General features: G+C 45.1%; 1 protein-coding gene across 1 annotated transcript in view; it reads left to right on the plus strand.

The window, feature by feature from the left end:
• Positions 1-14,517, plus strand: part of LOC146036146 (uncharacterized) — a 38,005-nt gene extending 23,488 nt beyond the window's left edge. Inside the window, exon 7 of the mRNA XM_083159990.1 lies at positions 14,374-14,517. Within this exon, the coding sequence (XP_083016116.1) occupies positions 14,374-14,384 (11 nt within the window). The 3' untranslated portion in view covers positions 14,385-14,517. The remainder of the gene's footprint in view (positions 1-14,373) is intronic.
• The last annotated feature ends 329 nt before the right edge of the window (positions 14,518-14,846 follow it).

The raw sequence follows: 14,846 nt of genomic DNA on the forward strand, positions 1-14,846 counted from the left end.
GATAATACTGGGCAAAACTCTGCACGATGCTGGGGGTTGTGTTCAACACCCTACCTCCCTCATCCTGTATCTCCAGGACTATATTGGGTGGTTGTTCTGCCTTTACGATATTTGCCAAATAGCTTCCGGGTCTATCCCCTTCTGTGTATCTATGGTGTTGTTTAAACACTTCACCCAGCATCGCTTTTTCCTTAAGCTTCTTATTCCAAGCTGCCTGAGCCGCCAACCACTCCTCTTTACTACTGTGGGAACCCTCCTCTATATACCTCTTCTCTAATCTTATACATACATTCTCTAGCCTCTGTTCTTCTTGCCTATAAGATGCTTTTAGGCACGCAATTTTTTTAATTAGTGATCCCCGGATGCCTGCTTTGAATGCGTCCCATATTGTTTCTGCTGGCGCCGAGCCCTCATTCACTTTTAAAAACTCTTCCCACTGTTCTTCCAATCCTACCCCCGGAGCTAATTTGGACAGCCAGTTTGTATTCAGCTTCCAGTATATAAATCCCTTTTGCCCCCCAGGAACTAGGGAAACCTCCAGGGGGGAGTGGTCGGATATGCCCCTGGCTCTATAGGTTGCCCCACACACCTTCAGCAGGCAATCCTCAGTAGCCAGGGCCATATCCAGCCTAGAAAACGTCTCATGTGTCCCAGAGAAGCAAGAATATTCAAGTACATCTGGGTGGTCCCTTCTCCAGACATCTCTCAGTCCCATCTCCTCTATCATTAAAGAAAAAACGGATTTTTGACCCATATTCCCCTGACTCTTAGATCCCCATCTATCCAACCGTGGGTCCAATACGTTGTTGAAGTCCCCTATTACCAGAGCTGGTGTCTCTGGAGACAGGGCCATAAATTCAGCAACTTTCTTTAGGACCACATAGTTGAATGGCGGGGGGATATACACCGTCATCAGCAAAAACACAAACGTATCCAGCCTACATTTCAAAAATACATATTTCCCATTTGGGTCTACTGAGGTTGACTCAACTGCAAAGGGGATCCCCTTTCTCACCAACACAGAGACCCCTCTGGAGGCCGAGGTAAAGGTGGAGTGGAACGTCCACCCAATCCATGCTTTTTTTAACGCTAAAACTCTACCCCCCTCCAGGTTGGTCTCCTGGAGGCATATAATATCTACAGCATATTTACACAATTCCCTCAAAACCAGAGCCCTTTTTATCCTGTTATTAAGTCCCCTCACGTTCCACGAAAGGATACTATATTTCAGCAGCCCCATTCCATTTTTTTAAGCATATTAACCATAAACAAGGGGAAGCATCCCTCTACTTGGTCCTGCACCGTACCTGCACCCTGGGTGGTAAACTTGCTCCCAATCCTCCCCCCCTTCCCCCCCTCCCCCCTCCCTGCATGCCTCCCCCATCTCCTGACATGCCTATCCCTAACCCCCCCTCCCCTCTCCCTCCTCCAGGCATACCCTACTTGGGCTAGCCTTGGGGCATCAAATTTCATGACCACCCAGTAAGGCCTCTCTCCCGCTCCCATATCAACTCTCCCCTTCCTCCTGTCGGAATATTTAATTTGGCGTATGCCCATCTCCTGCCAACACTCGTCATGCATTTATATTACATGGGTATATGCAACATTGCCCTGTTAGAATTCACATATCGCAATGGTAAAAAAAAAAAAAAAAAAAAAAAAGGAAAACAAGCAAACAAGAAAAAATGTCAGAAAAAAGGGAAAAATTAATTCAAAAAATACTTGCAAAAAAAATAAAAAAAATACCAACAACATCGACCATCCCTCCTCAGAGGAAAATATAGTTAATGAAGGCAGTTAGAGAAGCACGTTTTACTTTCAAGCAGTGCCCATTGCCTGGCTTGCCGGGAAGTTCCTATCCAGCCAGTCTGAGGCGTCTTTAGGGCTCAAGAATACATGGGTCTTCCCCTCGGATACCATTCTCAGCTTAGCTGGGAATATCATTGCGTAATCAAGATGCAGTTCTCTTAATCTCCTCTTCACTGGCACGTATTGTGCCCTGTCCCTTTGAACCCCTTGGGCGTAGTCAGGGAACACAGAGATTTTTTTATTGTCCCACATCAGAGGTCCTTTCTCACGACTTAGGCGTAGTATTAGGTCTCTATCTGGGTAGTACAACATTTTAGCAATTAGGGTTCGGTCTGGCGCCCCTGGAGGCAACGGCCTCATAGGAACCCTATGGGCCCTTTCGATTGTAAAAAAATTAGAGAACGCTTCCCTCCCAAAAATCTCTATCAGCCATTTCTGAAGAAACTGCTCCGGGTTGGACCCTTCCGAATGCTCTGGAAATCCCAGAAATCTAAGATTATTACGCCTTAGGCGCCCCTCAATGTCAGTTAGTTTACTGTCCATGCTCTTCACATGTACTCTCATACTCTCCATATTCTTCACCATTGGGGTTACTATATCTTCTAACTCTGAGGTCCTTTTTTCCACTTCAGTAGTCCGCTCCTTTACTTTTTGAACTGAGAGGCGTATGACGTCGAGATCCTCCTGAATTTTCCCAATCTTGATTGTTAAACGACCCTCACTGGCCGATAATGCATCTAATACTTTCTGAATGGAGGCAGACTCTAATGTATTCTCTGCGTTCTCTGGGGGGGTAGTGGGGGGGGGTTCCATCATTTTTAGCTGCAGATGGTGTTGGGGTGGCTGGGGTTCTGGCAAATTTAGCTAGTTTATTTGCCGCAGTGGTGTCCTTTGATTTCCCCATTATGCTGGGTATTGTCTTGGCCAGATAATGGTCAGGGTACACCCTGTATTCACTGATCAACCGACTCTCCCCTTAGGGTCCTCGATCCTGGTACCCCTCCTTTGTTCCTTACTCCCCTGGTACTCTGGTCCCCCCTGTGCAATGCAGCATACACCAGGACAGTTCAATTCACTTCCTTATTTTATAAATATCCAGAACAAAAACGCCTCTAAGCTCAAAAATAGGAACCTGCAATTATCAGTGTACAGCTCGACAGTCTTAGTTAACCCCTATTTATATTTGGAGTGGTACCTTCATTTGCAGGCTCACCCGCTTCGTTTTCCGATGGCTGCCTCCCTGCCAGTGATCCGGAGCCCTGCCACTGGACTCCGTTACCTCCTCCCAGCCGGTCCGCTTGTCTCTTCTCCCCAGCTGATGCTGGTCAAGGTCCCCCCTGCCGGGTATGCGATGCAAGTATCTGAGCTTCCGGCACCTTTCGTCTCCGCTGCTCGACCTCTTAGGCGTCTGTACACTGGAGCTCCGTTCGGGCACTCAGGGTCACCGTTGTGGTATTTCGTCCCCCAGCCTCCCCTTCTCCACGGTGTACTTTCGGCCGGCTGGCGTTGCTTCCTGCACGCCGCGCCCGCCTGTCTCGTCCCCTCGTACGTCACCAGGCTGCGCCGGGCTCTCAGGTCTCGCGGGGCTTTCCACCAGTCTCCCAAGCGGCGTCGCTGTATGCCGGCTCAGTCTTCCAGAAGTTGACTCCTGCCGCCTTCACTTTTCTGGCATGTATACTCCGTTATCAGAGGTAGGGAGAAGTGCTCAGGATACCTTCTTTACATCTTGGAGCGGGAGAGAGTAACGAACACGTCCTACTCCCTACATTCCGTGGTCACGCCCCCAACAGTTTACATTTTCCTGCCCACCTGGCAGGTGCACGCCCCCCACATTATTAGGTGCTGGCCACAACCCCTATTATTGCGCATAATAGGCCCTTGATCATTTTCAGCTCCAGGCCCATTTAGACCTTGATCTGGCTCTGCATGCAACCCGGCTGAGAGCTCTCTCAGCCAATCAGAATTCTTCAAATTCTGCCGACTGCCCCCAGTTCCGCTGACTACTGCCACCCACCCCACTGACTACCGCTGCCGCAGATCGCTTGCGAGCGATTGCAGGTGGTTAAAAGCCACATGCAATGCAATAGATATTATGGGCTGCACATAATATCTGGCAACACGAGATTTTAAGGGCGGGCCCACGCAGTGTATCAAAATCGCATGCAATATCTCACAAGTGTATGGGCACTATAACAGTGTTTCTGTGCTGCCCAAATCATGTGACTAACCCACACAGAAACGCATCGACTCCGCTCACCTAGGGGCATATCAAGCCATATTTTCAGTTGATTTTAGCCGATACCTGTAAATATTAGGATCATAGGATGTAAGAAGGTGGAACTGCAGCAAATATCTGATATGGTCCCTCCATATCTGACCATTTTTATTGGGTTTGCCATGCAATTGGAGTTTTCAAGCTCTGGAGCTGTAAGCTGCTAGCACTGATGAAGGTAGCATTCGCCTATGGGCTACTGTTATGCAGATCCCTATGGAGAGGGATCCTCCAGGTCCCTCTTCATCATCCCCAAACTGACACATGGCTTGGTCATACTTGGAGAATCTGAATCGGGAACCAGAGTGATGAAGACAAAGCCCCGAGATGCTTACTTTGTACGCTACTGTGTTCAGCAATAACATTTGCACATGCCTGTGGTCGGTGCAGTGTACCGACCTGAACTGCGCCTCTGTGGAAGCAGCATTGTGTCCATTACATGCCGGCAGAGACAGCCATTTTTATTGGTTTCCATTTAGGTCACTTCACAGATGCCGCCGAATGACTTCCATCGTTTTGCATAACTTCTAATGTCAGCGTCTCTGTGAAAACGGTCAGGGGAACACATGCACTGTAGGGGTATTCAGAACCTATATACTAATTACTTTAGTAGGATGCATTTGCCTCCAGCTGCCATTCTGTCAGAAGACCCATTTCTTAGTGTAATATACAGCTTGAAAACTATATTGAATGAATTAGTCCTAAAGTTGAGAAGCGTGCCGGGGGCAGGAGGGGGTTAGAATACTAAAACCCAGAGGGTAAGTATCCCCCCCCCCCCCCCAAGAGCCTAACCCAACTGTTCACTACAGCCTCTCCATAACCATACTCCCTGGGTGCCTAACCCCTAAAGCCCCATACACTAGACCAGTGGTAGCCAACCTAGCCCTCGAGAGCTACCAACAGTTCACATTTTCCAGACAACCTAGCTGCTGCACTCATTAACCCCTTCCCGACATTTGACGTACATTTACGTCATGGTCGGGAAGCACTTCCCGACACATGGCGTAAATGTACGTCATGGATTTAAACTGTCACCGCGTCTATAGACGCGGTGACAGTTTCAACATGTCTGCTGTCCCTGACAGCAGACATGTCCGTGCATGCCCCGGGGGGGCTGCGATGCCGCCCCCCCGTCGGCGATCGCTGTGATTGGCTGTTCAGTGTGAACAGCCATTCACAGCGTTTTCCTGTGTCACCGGCGAATAACGTTCGCCGGTGACACGGGATCAGAGGTGATTGGTGCTGTAAAGTACAGCACCAATCACCGCGGGGTGTAAGGGTGACACTGGTGTCACCCCACCTCACCCCGCCCGCCCCCAAAGGCCGTGATTGGTCCGTCGGTCCGACGGACCAATCACAGCCAAGGAGGGGGATTTAAACTAACGGTGACTGCACTGCAGACGCCATTCCGGTCTGGAAAGCGTGCAGTGCGGTCACCGTACCCCCCTGCCGCCATACTGACCAGAATACTTGCTGCAATACTTACCTGATCGCTGCTGATTGCTTCCTGGATCCTGTTCAATAATTGTGCCTTCCTGTGAAATTGTGCTGCTGCAGTGTACTAGCTAGATAGATAGAGAGATAGAGAGATAGATAGAGAGAGATAGAGAGAGAGAGATAGAGAGAGATAGAGAGAGATAGAGAGAGATAGAGAGAGAGATAGTGTCAGAGAGTGCTATATTTTGTGCTGCTGCAGTGTGATATAGTTATAGATAGAGAGAGAGAGAGAGAGATAGAGAGAGAGGCCTACTGACAGAGTGCTATATTTTGTGCTGCTGCAGTGTGATAGTTATAGAGAGATAGAGAGAGATAGAGAGAGAGAGATAGAGAGAGATAGAGAGAGAGATAGTGTCAGAGAGTGCTATATTTTGTGCTGCTGCAGTGTGATATAGTTATAGATAGAGAGAGAGAGAGAGAGATAGAGAGAGAGGCCTACTGACAGAGTGCTATATTTTGTGCTGCTGCAGTGTGATAGTTATAGAGAGATAGAGAGAGATAGAGAGAGAGAGATAGAGAGAGATAGTGACAGATTGTGCTATATATTTTTTATATAACTGACTGCTGCCCCCTCCTTTTGTGCTGATCAGTATAAATTAACTGATCAGCAACTTTTTGGGGGCGCAGGTTTTTTTTAATATATAGATATACCTGTCAGTGCTGCTGCTGCAGTGTCATAGAGTGATAGATAGTGATAGATAGTGAGAGATAGAGAGATAGAGAGAGATAGTGATAGAGAGTGCTAAATTTTGTGTCTGCTGTCCCCGCCTTTTGTGCTGATCACTATATCTGAGGTGATCAGCAACTTTTTTGGGGGTACAGAGGTTTTTTTTTTTTTATATATACCTGTCAGTTGCACCAAAGGTTGTGCACCTGCTGCACCTCACTGGTAATCAGTGTCGCATCACTGATCACCTTTTTTTTTTGTGTGTGTGCTGTGGGGTATTTTTTTAATTTTTTTTTTTACACACACTGTGATTTTGTGGGTGTCCTGTGGCCGCTGTGCGCTGATCAGTGACGTACATCACTGATCATCTCTTTCGGCACAGGGTTGATCTATTTTTTTTTTTTTTTTGATCAAATTCCTGTTGCCTTTGAGCGCTGTTCAGTGACAGACGTTACTGACCAACATCTGTGCTCAATTTTTGGCGCAGGACCTTTTTTTTTTTAACCCCTTCCTTTTTTTTTTTTTTTACCCCTTCATTTTTTTTTTTTTTTAACCCCTTCATTTTTTTTTTTTTTAACACCTTCATTTTTTTTTTTTTTTATTGGTATAAAGTATTTTTTTTTTTTTCTGCACTACATACACACTACACACTACATACCCCCCGGATTGAAATAAAGTTTGTGCCCCCCCCTACACTATACACGTGTTGAAACATTTCACTACCGGTAACACAAAAATAAAAATGGCATCCCAAATGTCCTCCCAAATGTCCTCCCAAATGTCCTCCCAATCATCCAGGAGAATGTATTCAGTGGAGGAGGCATATGCCATGCTTGCTTCTGACTCTGACACAGCCAGTGATGCAAGCGGGGAATTTGAAGGATTTGCCTTAAGCTCCTCTTCCTCCTCTGCTGATGAGGGACCCCCTCAAAGACGCCCCCGTAGATCAGCTGAGATTCCCCCCCCAATAATTGATCTAGTATGGACCCCACCACCAGACAATTTTGAGCCCCAGGTTCCTGAGTTTTTGGCCATGCCAGGAATCCAATTTGATTCCACAGGTCTCAGAGAAAATGACTTTTTCAAATTATTTTTCTCTGATGATTTTATAAATTTAATGGTGGACCAAACTAATTTATATGCCCAGCAGTTTATTGCTCAAAACCCCACGTCATCATTTGCTAGGTGGACCCCTGTAGATGCAGTAGAGATGATGACGTTTTGGGGTCTGGTGTTTCATATGGGCATAGTAAAAAAGCCAGAAATTAGGCAATATTGGAGTACAGATGTTCTGTACAGTACTCCATTTTACCGTATGGCCATGCCCCGGACTCGATTTGAGACAATTCTTAAATTCATACATTACACCGATAATGCACAGTGCCCACCCAGAGATGATCCCACCTTTGACCGGCTATTCAAAGTCAGGCCGGTCATTGATCATTTCAGTGCCAAATTTGAAGAGGTGTACATCCCTGAAAAATTTATTTGTATCGACGAGTCCCTTATACATTTTAAAGGAAGGGTTAAATTCCGCCAGTACCTTCCCAGTAAGAGGGCAAGGTATGGCATAAAAATGTATAAACTGTGTGAAAGCACCTCAGGGTACACCCACAGGTTTAGGGTTTATGAAGGGAAGGATTCAAGAATTCAACCGCCAGAATGCCCCCCCTCCCTCGTAGGTGTTAGTGGGAAAATTGTCTGGGATTTAGTGCACCCCTTCCTGGATAAAGGTTATCACCTCTATGTGGATAACTTTTACACTAGCATCCCCCTGTTTAAGGCCCTTGGTTCAAGAGGTACAGCAGCTTGCGGTACTGTGCGCAAGAACCAAAGAGGCCTCCCAAAAACGCACATTGCCCAAGTAATGAGAAGGGGTGAAAGCAGGGGAATATGCACCGAAAATATGTTGTTGGTCAAATATAAGGACAAGAGGGATGTCCTTATACTGACAACAATTCACGGAGACAGTACCACCTCCGTCCCTGTACAAGGTACCAGTACCCACACCTCAAAACCTAATTGTATCCTGGATTACAATAGGTACATGGGCGGAGTGGATCTTTCAGATCAGGTACTGAAGCCGTACAGTGCCCTGCGGAAAACAAAAATCTGGTACAAGAAGGTGGCCGTGTATATCATCCAGATGGCACTGTATAACGCTTACGTGCTATTCCGTTCTACCGGCCAGAGGGGGACATTTATGCACTTTCAAGAGGAAGTCATAAAGGGCCTAATATTTGGGAACCAGCAGGCAGAGGGCCCCAGTACTTCTAGTACTGGCCCCCGTATTGTACCAGGGCAGCATTTTCCTGATGAAATCCCCTCCACTGGAAAAAAGGGCAGGACACAAAAAAGGTGCAAAGTTTGCTATAAAAAGGGAATAAGAAAGCAAACTATTTTCCAGTGTGACACTTGCCCCGACAAACCCGGCCTATGTATAAAGGAGTGTTTTAAATTATACCACACATCTATGGAATATTAGGTTCATAATTTCACCGTGCTTCGGGGGTCTTGCTAATGCCACATAGCACCCACCATTCATTCCACCAGAATCTGAGCCGCAAAATCCAAAAATCACTCCTTCCCTTCTGAGTCCTGCCATGCACCCAACTGGTATTTTTTGGTCACATGTGAGGCATTGCCGTACTCGGGAGATATTGGGGCACAGATTTTGGGGTGCTTTTTCTCCTTCATACCTTCTGAAAATGAAAAATTTTGAGCCAGAACTGCATTTTTGTGTAAAAAATGTAATTTTTCTTTTTCACTGCCCACTTGTATCAAAATTGGTGAAACCCCTGGGGGTTTTAAATGTACACTATACCCCTAGATGAATTCCCTGAGGGGTGTAGTTTTCAAAATGGGGTGACTTGTGGGGGGGTTCCACTGTATTGGTGCTTGGGGGGTCTTGCTAATGCGACATAGCACCCACCAAAATTCCACCAGAATTTGTGCTGCAAACTCCAAATATCACTCCTTCCCTTCTGAGTCCTGCCACTTTTTGGTCACACATGAGGCATTGCCGTACTCGGGAGAAATTGGGGCACAGATTTTGGGGTGCTTTGTCTCCTTCATTCCTTGTGAAAATGAAATATTTTGAGCCAGAACTGCATTTTTGTGTAAAAAAATGTAATTTTTCATTTTCACTGCCCACTTGTATCAAAATTGGTGAAACCCCTGGGGGTTTGAAATGTACACTATACCCCTAGATGAATTCCCTGAGGGGTGTAGTTTGCAAAATGGGGTGACTTGTGGGGGGGTTCCACTGTATTGGTGCAACATAGCACCCACCATTCATTCCACCAGAATCTGTGCTGCAAAATCCAAAAATCACTCCTTCCCTTCTGAGTCCTGCCATGCACCCAACTGGTATTTTTTGGTCACATGTGAGGCATTGCCGTACTCGGGAGAAATTGGGGCACAGATTTTGGGGTGCTTTTTCTCCTTCATACCTTCTGAAAATGAAAAATTTTGAGCCAGAACTGCATTTTTGTGTAAAAAATGTAATTTTTCTTTTTCACTGCCCACTTGTATCAAAATTGGTGAAACCCCTGGGGGTTTTAAATGTACACTATACCCCTAGATGAATTCCCTGAGGGGTGTAGTTTGCAAAATGGGGTCACTTGTGGGGGGGTTCTACTGTATTGGTGCTTGGGGGGTCTTGCTAATGCGACATAGCACCCACCAAAATTCCACCAGAATCTGAGCTGCAAAATCCAAAAATCACTCCTTCCCTTTTGAGTCCTGCCATGCACCCAACTGGTATTTTTTGGTCACATGTGAGGCATTGCCGTACTCGGGAGAAATTGGGGCACAGATTTTGGGGTGCTTTTTCTCCTTCATACCTTCTGAAAATGAAAAATTTTGAGCCAGAACTGCATTTTTGTGTAAAAAATGTAATTTTTCTTTTTCACTGCCCACTTGTATCAAAATTGGTGAAACCCCTGGGGGTTTTAAATGTACACTATACCCCTAGATGAATTCCCTGAGGGGTGTAGTTTGCAAAATGGGGTCACTTGTGGGGGGGTTCTACTGTATTGGTGCTTGGGGGGTCTTGCTAATGCGACATAGCACCCACCAAAATTCCACCAGAATCTGAGCTGCAAAATCCAAAAATCACTCCTTCCCTTTTGAGTCCTGCCATGCACCCAACTGGTATTTTTTGGTCACATGTGAGGCATTGCCGTACTCGGGAGAAATTGGGGCACAGATTTTGGGGTGCTTTTTCTCCTTCATATCTTCTAAAAATGAAAAATTTTGAGCCAGAACTGCATTTTTGTGTAAAAAATGTAATTTTTCATGTTCACTGCCCACTTGTATCAAAATTGGTGAAACCCCTGGGGGTTTGAAATGTACACTATACCCCTAGATGAATTCCCTGAGGGGTGTAGTTTGCAAAATGGGGTGACTTGTGGGGGGGGTTCCACTGTATTGGTGCTTGGGGGGTCTTGCTAATGCGACATAGCACCCACCAAAATTCCACCAGAATCTGAGCCACAAAATCCAAAAATCACTCCTTCCGTTCTGAGTCCTGCCATGCACCCAACTGGTATTTTTTGGTCACATGTGAGGCATTGCCGTACTCGGAAGAAATTGGGGCACATATTTTGGGGTGCTTTTTCTCCTTCATACCTTCTGAAAATGAAAAATTGTGAGCCAGAACTGCATTTTTGTGTAAAAAAATGTAATTTTTCATTTTCACTGCCCACTTGTATCAAAATTGGTGAAACCCCTGGGGGTTTGAAATGTACACTATACCCCTAGATGAATTCCCTGAGGGGTGTACTTTGCAAAATGGGGTGACTTGTGGGGGGGTTCCACTGTATTGGTGCAACATAGCACCCACCATTCATTCCACCAGACTGTGTGCTGCAAAATCCAAAAATCACTCCTTCCGTTCTGAGTCCTGCCATGCACCCAACTGGTATTTTTTGGTCACATGTGAGGCATTGCCGTACTCGGGAGATATTGGGGCACAGATTTTGGGGTGCTTTTTCTCCTTCATACCTTCTGAAAATGAAAAATTTTGAGCCAGAACTGCATTTTTGTGTAAAAAAATGTAATTTTTCATTTTCACTGCCCACTTGTATCAAAATTGGTGAAACCCCTGGGGGTTTGAAATGTACACTATACCCCTAGATGAATTCCCTGAGGGGTGTAGTTTTCAAAATGGGGTGACTTGTGGGGGGGTTCCACTGTATTGGTGCTTGGGGGGTCTTGCTAATGCGACATAGCACCCACCAAAATTCCACCAGAATCTGAGCCGCAAAATCCAAAAATCACTCCTTCCGTTCTGAGTCCTGCCATGCACCCAACTGGTATTTTTTGGTCACATGTGAGGCATTGCCGTACTCGGAAGAAATTGGGGCACATATTTTGGGGTGCTTTTTCTCCTTCATACCTTCTGAAAATGAAAAATTGTGAGCCAGAACTGCATTTTTGTGTAAAAAAATGTAATTTTTCATTTTCACTGCCCACTTGTATCAAAATTGGTGAAACCCCTGGGGGTTTGAAATGTACACTATACCCCTAGATGAATTCCCTGAGGGGTGTACTTTGCAAAATGGGGTGACTTGTGGGGGGGTTCCACTGTATTGGTGCAACATAGCACCCACCATTCATTCCACCAGAATCTGTGGTGCAAAATCCAAAAATCACTCCTTCCCTTCTGAGTCCTGCCATGCACCCAACTGGTATTTTTTGGTCACATGTGAGGCATTGCCGTACTCGGGAGAAATTGGGGCACAGATTTTGGGGTGCTTTTTCTCCTTCATACCTTCTGAAAATGAAAAATTTTGAGCCAGAACTGCATTTTTGTGTAAAAAAATGTAATTTTTCATTTTCACTGCCCACTTGTATCAAAATTGGTGAAACCCCTGGGGGTTTGAAATGTACACTATACCCCTAGATGAATTCCCTGAGGGGTGTAGTTTGCAAAATGGGGTGACTTGTGGGGGGGTTCCACTGTATTGGTGCTTGGGGGGTCTTGCTAATGCGACATAGCACCCACCAAAATTCCACCAGAATCTGAGCTGCAAAATCCAAAAATCACTCCTTCCCTTTTGAGTCCTGCCATGCACCCAACTGGTATTTTTTGGTCACATGTGAGGCATTGCCGTACTCGGGAGAAATTGGGGCACAGATTTTGGGGTGCTTTTTCTCCTTCATATCTTCTGAAAATGAAAAATTTTGAGCCAGAACTGCATTTTTGTGTAAAAAATGTAATTTTTCATGTTCACTGCCCACTTGTATCAAAATTGGTGAAACCCCTGGGGGTTTGAAATGTACACTATACCCCTAGATGAATTCCCTGAGGGGTGTAGTTTGCAAAATGGGGTGACTTGTGGGGGGGTTCCACTGTATTGGTGCTTGGGGGGTCTTGCTAATGCGACATAGCACCCACCAAAATTCCACCAGAATCTGAGCTGCAAAATCCAAAAATCACTCCTTCCCTTTTGAGTCCTGCCATGCACCCAACTGGTATTTTTTGGTCACATGTGAGGCATTGCTGTACTCGGGAGAAATTGGGGCACAGATTTTGGGGTGCTTTGTCTCCTTCATACCTTCTGAAAATGACAAATTTGGAGCCAGAACTGCATTTTTGTGTAAAAAAAATAATTTTTCATTTTCACTGCCCAGTTGTACCACAATTGGTGAAACCCCTGCGGGTTTGAAATGTACACTATACCCCTAGCTGAATTCCCTGAGGGGTGTAGTTTGCAAAATGGGGTCACTTGTGGGGGGGTTCCTAACTTTTAGCATGTTATGGTGCCTAGAAACCTACATGGTGCCTAAAAAATAATCTCATAAAAAGGAGGCTCCAAAATCAAGTAGGTGCTCCTTCTATTATGAAGCCTGTGGTTTGGTCACCGTGCACACTAGGGCCACATATAGGATATTTATGAAAACAAAAGAATTGGGGGAATCAATTTTTAGTCACATTTCTCTAGTAAAATGTACTGTGTTCCTTTGAAAAATGTATTAAAATTGCAAATCTGCAAAAAAAAAGAAATTTTGAAATTTCACCTACACTTTGTTTTAATTCCTGTGAAACACCTAAAGGGTTAACAAACTTCCAAAATGCTGTTTTGAATACTGTGAGGGGTGCAGTTTTTGAAATGGCATCATTTATGGGGGTGTCTCACATACAAGTCCCTCAAAGTCACATCAGAACTGAACTGGTCCCTAAAAAAATCAGTGTTTGAAATTTTCTTGAAAATTTGAGAATTTGCTATTCATATTGTAAGCCTCCTAGTGTCCCAAAAAATTAAAAGGAAGTTGAAATAATGATGTCAACATAAAGTAGACATATGGTCTATGTTAGTTATTCACTATTTTGAGTGGTAAGATTATTTGTCTCACAAGCAGAAAATTTAACATTTTGCAAATCGCTAAATTTTCCATTTTTTCACGATATTTTGGTATTTTTCACAAAAAAACACAGACTGTATCGACCCAAATTTACCACTAATTTGAAGTACAATGTGTCACGAAAAAACAATCTCAAAACCACTGGGATAAGTAAAAGCAAAAAAAAGTTATCCCCACTTAAGTGAGACATGTCAGATTTGAAAAAAATGGCTCTGTCAGGAAGGCAAAAACTAGCTCTGTCAGGAAGGGGTTAATCACTGACACATTTTAAAAGATCCACAGATGGAGCTAATTAGCTCACTTGTGATTCTGTGAGGAGACCTGCAAAACATGCACTGTTGGTAGCTCTCGAGGACTAGGGTTGGCTACCCCAGCACTACACAATACCCCTCTCCATCGATATAGTTGACTATACCAGCGGTAGTCCAGGGCTAATGATACAGCGCATACACACTTAACGATATCGTTCCGTGAAGTTGCGCCCCCCCCCCCTCCATGCATCCTTGACGATATAGTCAGCATCGAGCATGCAGTACAGATGATGGGCGGGAAGGGGCGGTGTGCTCATTAATGATTTGTGGGCGTGCGCATCGTTAAATAAAATTGAGCGTACACAGTAAGCGATATGATAAACAATATTGTTTAGATGGGCCGAAATGAGGGTGATTGTTTTTGGAGTTTAACCCTTTCCGACTGCCGGCATCCCGCATGCTGATCGGATCCAGTTTGTATTTAATACTTGTTTCTTCTCTCCTAGAGTATCTGTGACTCATGTTGAACAGACACCGTATCCTACTGTACATCACTGCGATACCAACCTCTGTATAACAGTGCTGTGATGATCGTTATTGTGTGATAGTTCCTGATACAGACCTGGTCAAAAGGTCGCTTTTTTAGCAAATGGGTGGGTGCGGTGCAACGTTTCAGTGTCCATGGCGACTGTGTAGAAAATTCGGGACTAAAAAAAATGTGAAAAACCCCATATCGACCTTTTGTCAGTCTAATGTTTGTGTCGACCTAATGACCCTGTTGACCGAACCTATGTTGACCTTCCTGCATGTCGACCTAATGATTGTCGACCATCATGCTGTCTACCCAATGAGCCATACCCGATTTGGGTGGGGTGTGTTGAAACGGAAATCTAAATTGCAGAGTAAGAATAAAGAAGCCAGTATTTACTCTGCGCAGAAACAAAATAACCCAAATGTAACTCTCTCTGCACATGTTACA

Source organism: Crinia signifera, chromosome 9 (genome assembly GCF_055691185.1).
Source record: "Crinia signifera chromosome 9, ASM5569118v1, whole genome shotgun sequence".
NCBI lineage: Eukaryota > Metazoa > Chordata > Amphibia > Anura > Myobatrachidae > Crinia > Crinia signifera.